General features: G+C 35.2%; 1 protein-coding gene across 1 annotated transcript; it reads left to right on the forward strand.

The window, feature by feature from the left end:
- Positions 1 to 658: 658 nt before the first annotated feature.
- On the forward strand, positions 659 to 9,454 carry LOC120344513 (DBH-like monooxygenase protein 1 homolog). The gene is made up of 15 exons (XM_039413775.2): positions 659 to 854; positions 1,263 to 1,373; positions 1,759 to 1,908; positions 2,620 to 2,710; positions 3,144 to 3,325; positions 3,672 to 3,749; positions 4,210 to 4,311; positions 4,425 to 4,527; positions 4,963 to 5,132; positions 5,695 to 5,789; positions 5,933 to 6,089; positions 6,490 to 6,626; positions 7,166 to 7,256; positions 7,591 to 7,686; positions 7,991 to 9,454. The coding sequence occupies exons 1-15, from the start codon at positions 693 to 695 to the stop codon at positions 8,222 to 8,224; spliced, it is 1,959 nt and encodes a 652-aa protein (XP_039269709.2). The 5' UTR covers positions 659 to 692; the 3' UTR covers positions 8,225 to 9,454.
- Positions 9,455 to 9,694: the final 240 nt, after the last annotated feature.

The raw sequence follows: 9,694 nt of genomic DNA on the forward strand, positions 1-9,694 counted from the left end.
ATTAATGTAAAGTGTACGATAGTAGAGTATAGCTTGCATACATACATTTTCTGAAACGAGGGAAGCTGTTGTCAACGAGTTTGAAGCAAAAAGAACCTGGTCTAAAAACTTTGAATCCAGCCCATTGCAGTTAAGCCGTTGTTTAAGTAGAAAAAATGTACTGTCAGAATATAATTGAGTATATATGAATATATATATGAGCTGTGTTTATATTTCTATTCTCTCTCGCGCTACTTGTATTCCCACACTCAAATCCCCAGAGTTTTACAATATTTTTATAGCTTATTTCAGCTTACTAATTGAACAACATTAGCGGTCTTTATTCGATGTCTGGAGATGTGTTGCAGTTGTGGTTTTGTTAGCCTTTGAACGCGAGTTATGTTACATTGCGATAGACTGTTACCGAAAAGCCCAGCGTCGTGATAACATCCATTTTTCTGGTTATTGTTTTATTGACTAAGAGTGTGATTATATAAAAGAACCTCTTCGCAATATTCTCGAAAGTATGGACCAGGTCGTGATTTTTAATTCGCATAACTTTTCAAAAAATGAAATGTTCGATTTGAAAATGTTATATAGTCTAGAAATCAAAGATTAGATAACTTTTGTGAGGTAAAAGTGATACTGAGTTGCAGCATAAAGATAAAAATATTTCCATTTTTGCACCTGTATATAGTGTGTAACATAGCATCATGCTTTTGGGATCTGCAACCTGGCTGATAATTCTATTTATCATTTCTGATGTTCAATGTAACATTCCTCAACCGAGTGAAACATTCACTCATTCCGCAGTTCTGGCATCAGGTAATCTGACGCTTTACTGGATGTTCACAGACACCCACATTACTTTTGAGGTTAGTACCTGTTAGTACCTACCTTTCATATTTTGACCCCAGGAAATCACTCTTCTGAGAAAATCGCTTTCCAATAAAAAATGTACTAATTTTTCCAAATGTTCAACAATTGAAGATGTATGAGGTCTGCAGAAAGCTATTATTTATTTTCAAATTTTCTCTGATTCCAATGGAATGCGACATTTAGTCCCAAATTGTTATATATATCTTTTTATAATCGAGTACGTTCACTTTTTTATGACATCCGGAACAACCCTTTTAACATTTGGCAAAAATTTTATTGACATTGCAATGGCAAGCATACTAGTCAATTGACTTTCTTGTTGTTAAATTAGAACATTTATTTCTTGTTATTTTATTGGGTTGCACAAGAACAAAGTGCTACATTGTTTTATTCAACTTTTTCAGATTTACGGCAAGACTGCTGGGTGGGTCGGAATCGGGTTCTCGCCAAATGGAGCAATGACGGGTTCGGATATTATACTTGGATGGGTGGCGAATGGAAGAGTCATTGTGAAGGTCATTTGGAAATGTATTGTTTGTTTTAATTGTAGACACACATCAAATAATAAATAGTGAAATGTTTTTGTGGTGCAGAAATAAATACTCTACTTTGCATTAAATATCTAAGTAATCATCTTCTTACATTATTTATCTTCATTCATACCGTATTCTTGTGTTAATTCCCATCAAAACGATACATCTGCCATTTGAGGCCAATTGAAGACTACAATGTTTGCGAGAGTTTTATTGTATTATCACTGCACAATGGGCATGGTTGCCCATAATCTAAAATTGTACTTACGAACGAACGCCGCAAATTTATGCCATGGCCCCTTTTTGCACACGCAATCTAATACTGATAATACTTTGATTTCACTTTCTTATTCATGTCGTTGCACAGGACATGCACGCTATCGGACAATCACCACCGATTGCAGATCCCGAGCAAAACGTAAATGTGATAAGCGGACATGAATGTAATGGATGGACAGTGTTAAAATTTTCAAGACAACTTGCTGCCTGTGAGAATAAATACGACAGAGAGATTTCGGTAAAGTTCAATATTTATTTTTTGGGAACCCGATGACTCATGTCGCCTAAATGCTATAGCCCAGTGGTTCCTACCTTTTTTGTTTACTTCCTCTCTTTAAAACTTTCTATACTTCCCTTACTATGCAAAAAAGTTATTTTATTTGTTTATTCTTTAATTAATGGGTCCGTCCTTAATGCTACTGTTATGCGCAATTTGCACTTCAGTTTTTGTACCGTTTAGGTATTATATATATTAAAAATGAACAAGTATTACAGTAATAATAAACAACTGTGAAATATTAGTGATACTGACAAAAATTAGAAATTACTCCCAAAAACGACGAATTCCATTCTGGGAAGGAATTCGGGAAATTTATAGAATATCTAAGATTACTTCGACGTCATATGTATATATATACAACTTTATCGAATTCTGCAAATGTGATAATCTTGAATGAACTCTACTTCTCAACAAAAATAATATGGAGGTTTTACAGTTGGGTTATGGTGTCTATAAATTCTTAACAAAATTCAAAAATGCAAAATGAATTTATCGATACCATACATTTTGGCCTTCACAGATGTATTAAATGAAGTTAAAAATACTTACTGATTAAAAAAACAACAAACCTAGTTAAGATAAAATGACTTCACAATAAAATTGAAGAGCGACCTTATGGATACCCTGTATGTTTCAAGTAAACGCATATATATTCATCAATTTTCACAGACAAACACGATGCGTTTAATTTGGGCCCTGGGTTCAACTGATCCACAAGGCGAAGTTTTAGCAAGAAAACATTATCATTGGCTTGGCAGAGGTGAGTTATGGTTAAAAATAGCATCCCAACTACACTGCACACTATGCAAGAGGTTTAATTTTTAGAAAATCAGCTAATGAGAATATATAGGCTACTGGTAACAAAAATTTCACATCGGCGACTTTTTTTATACAACTCACAAAACAACACTAAATTGAGATATATATAAATTAAGCAAGTACTTCGGATTCCAACATACTGCATATAAATTAAGCAAGTACTTCAGATTCCAACATACTGTACTACTGCATACAAAATTAAGCAAGCACTTCGGATTCAAGCGTGATACTTTTTTTTTCACTTTTTGTAGCATTGCAAAATCTAAATTGAAGTGAAGTAATTGCGACCTCAAATTTGCAACCTATTAATTTTTATGAAACCTACACACTAAGTTGAATGAAATGTCGATTTTACTTTTTTGATATATCACTAGGAGCTCAAAGCATGCATCTCCTCGAATCTTCAAATAGGCCGAAAGGGAATTTACCATCAGGACCTACATACAAAACACTTGACATCGCTGTTAGCGATTTCACTATTCCTCCGCGACAAACTTATTACAACTGCAGATTGTTCAAAGTTCCAGATTTCCAAAAGAAACATCACATCGTGAAGGTTTGTCAGAATGAAGTCTTCGCCAAATTAGCGCGAAGTTGAAAAAAAATTTTTTTATTTCGTTTGCTCAACCCTTTGAAACTCGGATTCCTTTTTAATCCTCCATAAATATTAATTAAAATCGCTTAATCATTAGAAAAATAGCAGTGATCTAAGTTAGCCTATCACCTACCGATTTTTCCAACTGATAATTACGCGTTTCTCCGAGAGCTAAAATCGCAGAACAACAATCAATTCGTATTTATTATGATCAAGCAATAATAAAATGCAGTCAATCTTCTAGGCGAGCCCAACTCATCAGTCTATTGTTTTTATTCAACTGTTAATTATTTTTGCCTATTTTTAGATCGAACCAATCGTCCAGCAAGGCAACGAAGAGTTCGTTCATCACATGCTGATATATAGATGTGGTGACATAATGGAGGTAACATAGTCTTGTACATATTAAATTCGTTAATTACACGTTTCAATTTCTTTTATTGTTTTAATTTCAAAAAATAATTTCATTTCACGTGATCGTATTAATTCCATATATTTGGCGTTTGACTCCGATTATTCTCACAGACGATATCCTTGTTTTAACATACGTGCTGACCATAATTTACTTTTGAACTAATTAATACTCGAATATGGTTCCATTACATTTGAACCCACGTACATTTGAACCCACGACAATTGCACCTGCATGCCATTGCACCTATGGAATTTTTTTTTGGTTTTACGGATATTTGTACCCATACTAACCTAACCCATGGGTTTTAGCACCCGCATATTGATTGAACCCGCGGATATACACATGGGTTCAAATGTACATGGGTTCAAATGTACGGTCACCCTCGAATATTGACATCTCATACTAACGCTGTCTTTTATGTTGTCTCTAGAATACTACAGAAGTTGGCATCAATGCTCCCTGTTACACGACTGATATGGCTCACTTCGAAACATGCACTACGGTTATTATAGCATGGGCTATTGGAGGAGGGGTAAGACTAATTTCATATCTACAAGAAGTCAGTTCCATATTATATGCGGTATTAGACAAAAACAGCGAAACCAGACCCAACATATTTGTTGATTCCACTTTTTTATATTTCAGCACATGGTCTATCCTGATAACGCCGGTCTATCAATGGGAGACGAGGACGATCCAGTCTACATACAGCTAGAGACTCATTATGACAATCCATCTCGTAAAGAAGGTAAAGTTAAAATATTATGTCATTAAGTTACGGCAATACTATTGTCGCAAGAACATCGGTAAATATGAAACAATTCATCGAGCGCAATCATGCACATGCGACAGAAACTCGAGGCTTATTCATTTTTTGTAGCATGTTCCTAAAAAGAACGTTATCAATGGATTTACCATATACATCAATTCACGCTGAACACACAAATAATAATTGATGAAAATGTATCGCAACCTTGAAATAAGTCCTAAAACCTTTCTGTTAGAGAAGGGAAGACTTTACTCATGTCCTACTGTTTTATTATTTTATTTAAGCGATTATGTTGTTCCTTGACCCATACGAAAATTAAAATAGTGCAAAAAAAATTGATGTTAGTCTGAAATTCCTAATATTGTTAAAGGATTGACCTAATATTATTAAATATTATACCTAATATTATTAAAGGTATGATTGACAGTTCTGGAATCAGGATGACTTACACGGATACTCTGAGAAAACACGATGTCGGCGTTTTATACGTTGGGAATGCAGTCATTCCTACTCAACATTTCATACCACCCGGTGCTAAAGATTTTGTCAATGTTGGACTTTGTTATCCAGAATGTCTGGAAAAGGTATCGAAGAGATTATATCTTTGCTCGTATTTAGAGATTATGGTTACTTGATGTTGGTGTTAATATCATGAAAGGTTGCGTGTTTATATTTCAATTATTGATAATCTTTTTAGCATAATGTCCATTTTGAAACATTGTCACGGCGGGAAATTCCACATTTCTAGGCATCACATCTACATGAGCAGAAATGGGTAAACTACGGCCCGTGGGCCTAACCCGGCCTCTTGGGTAATTCAATCTGGCCCGCCTGATGCCGTCACAACCAATTGGGATTGCGATCAATTTGGGTTTTGGCACGAGGCTTATCGTTTTCCACTTTTGCAACACTGTAAATATTGTTTCTAAAATGTAACTTTTATTTCATATTTACATGGTCATTTGCTGTTTAACCAAACCGCTCATCTTCCTGAAATTATTCTCCTTATTGGTGTCAAACAAACTTAACGGTACTGGCAATTCTGGATACATAAAGTGCTATTGCATTTGAACAAGAACAACACTATTATCAGAATCTTTTTCGTTTTCAAGAGAATACTATTAAACTGAATTTTCTTTTAAACAGGGAATGGATGTTACTGGTGTGCAAAACGTAACAATATTTAGTGTTTTACTGCATTCGCATATCGCTGGAAGATCACTAAAGCTGCGCCATATCAGGTATACAGTCATATATTCGCATTACATCAATCATAACTCACAAGTCTCGCGAAATGCAATTCTGAAAACGAATAAAGTTTATTAACTATGTCTAGAATTTATAACGCAGTGCAGGCTCGCCAATGCAATTATCTTCATTTCAGAAACGGCACTGAACTTCCATATCTTGCAAATGATAGAACATATGACTTCAATTACCAGGAGCAGAGACAAGTTGATCCACCAGTTACACTTCTGCCTACGGATACATTGTGGATGGAATGCGTTTATGACACAACAGGAAGAAAGGAAATGACAGAAGTATGATCATTCATGCATGAAATAATTTTTGTTTATGCCAAAACAATGTCTAACTCCGTATTCATTCGTTTAGCTCTGTAGTAGTGATATATGATGTAATACATAATGTACCATTTGTTCAACTGTATGTTTGTCAAAATGGCTTATGCGGCGACATGGCTATGGATAAAACTAACACCACTTGTTGAACCTTTGTACCCAGTACAAACGCTATCATACGAGCCTTCATTCATTTAACTTGTAAAAACTAGGTGTTAGTTTTTACGTTATAAGTAATAACCACCTAAATCCCAGAACGCCAGAAGGACTGACAAACAGTTAAACTATAGCTCGATGACCATTACGAATGATTCAATCGGTCACCTCGTGTACCTAAATATAATCTGGCTTGAACTTTCAGGGCGGGTTCGGAACCAGAGAAGAAATGTGCATTTCATTTGTATCATACTATCCTAAGATAGACACCGCACATTGTTCATCATCTGTATCTGCGTATAGAACATGGCCATACTTTGGCATTGATCTGACCCAGCTAAGGTAATTTTGTTGTTTTTATTTTCAGGTGTTTTCTAGATTAAACTCAAATGAAGAACACATACCGTGTTTCCCCGAAAATAACACCTGACCTGAATTTTAAAAATGATTACAATATAAGCCCTTGCAAACAAGACCTAGTTAGTCGATCGTGCGAAATTTTTTTGATCTAGACTAGTCGATAGCAAGAAATCTCTCCTACACGTTTTAAATGATTAATCTAAAACGCGTGAAAGAGAAAAGGTTAATGAAGAAACTAAAGACATCTCCTCATAATAAGATCTATAGTGTTATTTTTCAAAAAAAAATTGAAATAAGACAGTGTCTTATTTTCGGTCGCCATCGCTCCATCCACACTTTGCTAGCACCTGTATTATTTATTGTATTTCTGCTGAGGCGAGCCATCAAAGCGCCCATCCTTTTTATTTGAGATAGTTTGCCCAAGTGCCCTATATATTGTGGTATAATCGTCTGCAAATTACCTACTCTAAAAAATTCCCGTATTTCTTTATTTTTGGAAACTAAGTAACCTTTTTTGATAGATATAACGAGAAAGCAACGGGACTTCGGTCTATGTTCTTGGCAGGACCTCGAGATATGGCAGGAAAAACTCTGATGGACGTTTTGAGTGGGGTGAGATTTTACACAATAGAACTATATATATATATAATTTAGCATGACAAAACGCAAATAGATTTGTATTAATTTAATATGTTAGCTCGGTGGTGAAATAATTTCATAACAAACGTAAAATTACTGATTTCGTGTGAATAAGTCAGCGTCGAGTAGTAGTTGTCAAATTGCTCAAAAATATACAGTTCGCCAATCTTGATTTACCTACAGTCATCCTGGAGTCTTAGACAAAAATCTAATGGAAATTAACACATAGAGCTACTGTAGTGTCGTGATACTTTGTGTCGTCGCATTGAATTAAATTTTACACTGTGTTCAACTATATCTATTGCAGCAAAATTGGACTGAAGAAGCAATCGATGAATTTGAAGAATACTATATTAGAGTAGAACAACAATCAATATGTGTTCCTTTCAACAGAAGCAAAAGCGTAAGTTTATATTTTAAAGGTCTCTCTCGTATGCTAGTTTCCTGCTTGCTTTGTTCAATAAGTCAATACCTTTGTATCTGTCTGTTTTCTAATTCTTAGAAATCAACAATTTCAGTTATGTAATCTGCGACCTGCGAATATCATCTTTGCTATTTATTCCATTTTTATGATATCAGATTTTGGAACTGAACAAACCTAGCCATTTCTAGCTAAGAATAATGTAAGATCGGCCAAGGAAAGTGTGGCCCAGAACGAGTATAGTTACCAACTGTTTACATCTTCATGTAATCTTATTTACATTCAGACCTTGACTGAATTGCCAACACCTAAAATAAAGACCAATTACACTGCCATGAAAAGGACGTGCAGCGCAGAAGTGATGCCTCTTTCGCAGACCAAAGATGCCATGAGATGCATCGGAGACGCCACTCCTAAACCGACGCCGTCGCCTCAAGATTCAACAACCAGTGGAGCCGCCTCATTTACGCTATCTGCAACAACGCTTGTGTTTCTTCTGTGCACGGTATTATACAACTGAAACATTGTTGTTATAAACGAACATTGTAGAAGATTAAAGGCATTCAAAAAATATAATGGCAGCATAAAAATTAAACCCTTGCTTCGATTTTTGTTTTCGACCTTAACCAAACCTTGGTACTCCCGAAGTATGTGAACCAAGATGGCGGACACCGGAACGGTGTATGTGTACCAGGCAGGTTAGGGTTAGGCCATACTTTCAGATACAAATACTACGGGAGTCACTTGGCTAGTCCCCTAACTCGTAATAGAACTAAAATAAAGAAAATTGGAATAAAATTTTGGCTTCTAACCTGGCACCCATACTACGTTCCGATGTCCGCCATCTTGGTTCACATACTTCTGGAGTACCCGAACCTTGATCTATTGTGTTAACGTGTATCGTTTTATAGCACTTTCAGTTAAAGGTTCTGTAACAAAATTTGAACTGAATACACAAGACAAACTTTTTGTTATAGTCAATGTTATGTAATAAATACACTACTGCCATGTTTTATTCAGCTTATAGTCGAATCTACTTCATAAAGTAATATTTGTCTCCTGATAATATTATTTGCCTCTATTCGTCAAAGGATTTTTATTCTGAAAAATTAAACCAAAGACATAAATATATGAAAAATTGATTTTCTAGTAATTTGTATGACGTGCTTTGTTGCGTTTAGGAAAATGTTTCAGACCGGGAAATAACTTTGATCACTTATAAATTATTAGTGAGGATATATAGAACAATATCGACTTCTCGGCGCAATAGCCGTCTACTTGCCGACATGATATGATTTATTCCGAGTTTTAATAATCTACAAAGTAAATACAGGTGGTTTATTGCCGACGATTTTCATTATTACTTTTACAATAACTTCGTAAATGTCTTTTGTCGTCTTTCATGAGTCAGCTTTTTTAACCTATGTCTATACGGAATGTGTATAATCGTATATACAGGACAATATTGGTGGGATAAATCAAAATTCCCAGTCGATGGCCAGATGGCAGTTCGAAGAATGCGACAATACTATGAGACGACATGATTTTAATGCGGTTCAGTCCTTTTTCCTCCAATACTAGATACCCGTTCTAGTTTCATTATCTGGAAATGTTATTTAAGGTCACTGGACGTTTTCACTCTCTTGTGCATTAATTGTTTAATCACAATAGGACTTTGAATCTACCAATCAAAATATACATCTGCTCTGCGTATTCTACATTTGTAATTGAATTACAATAAATAACTCGACTGACTTGACTTTTTAGCCTTGGGTTTATATGCCATAAAAGTAGTAAACGCATAATAAACTCGAGTACTTCTATTTTTTGGAATGGTGAACAGGACTAAAAGCCTCCAGAATGGGGCCACAAGTCATGACAGGTTTGAAATCACTGGGATAAATATTCTTCGCATATGAGCAGGAAGATTGCGTAATAATTGTTTGTGACAAGTTCGGTTCATTCACCTGCGTCAATATATTGTTATCTC

This window comes from Styela clava, chromosome 5, assembly GCF_964204865.1.
Source record: "Styela clava chromosome 5, kaStyClav1.hap1.2, whole genome shotgun sequence".
Classification (NCBI taxonomy): Eukaryota; Metazoa; Chordata; class Ascidiacea; order Stolidobranchia; family Styelidae; genus Styela; species Styela clava.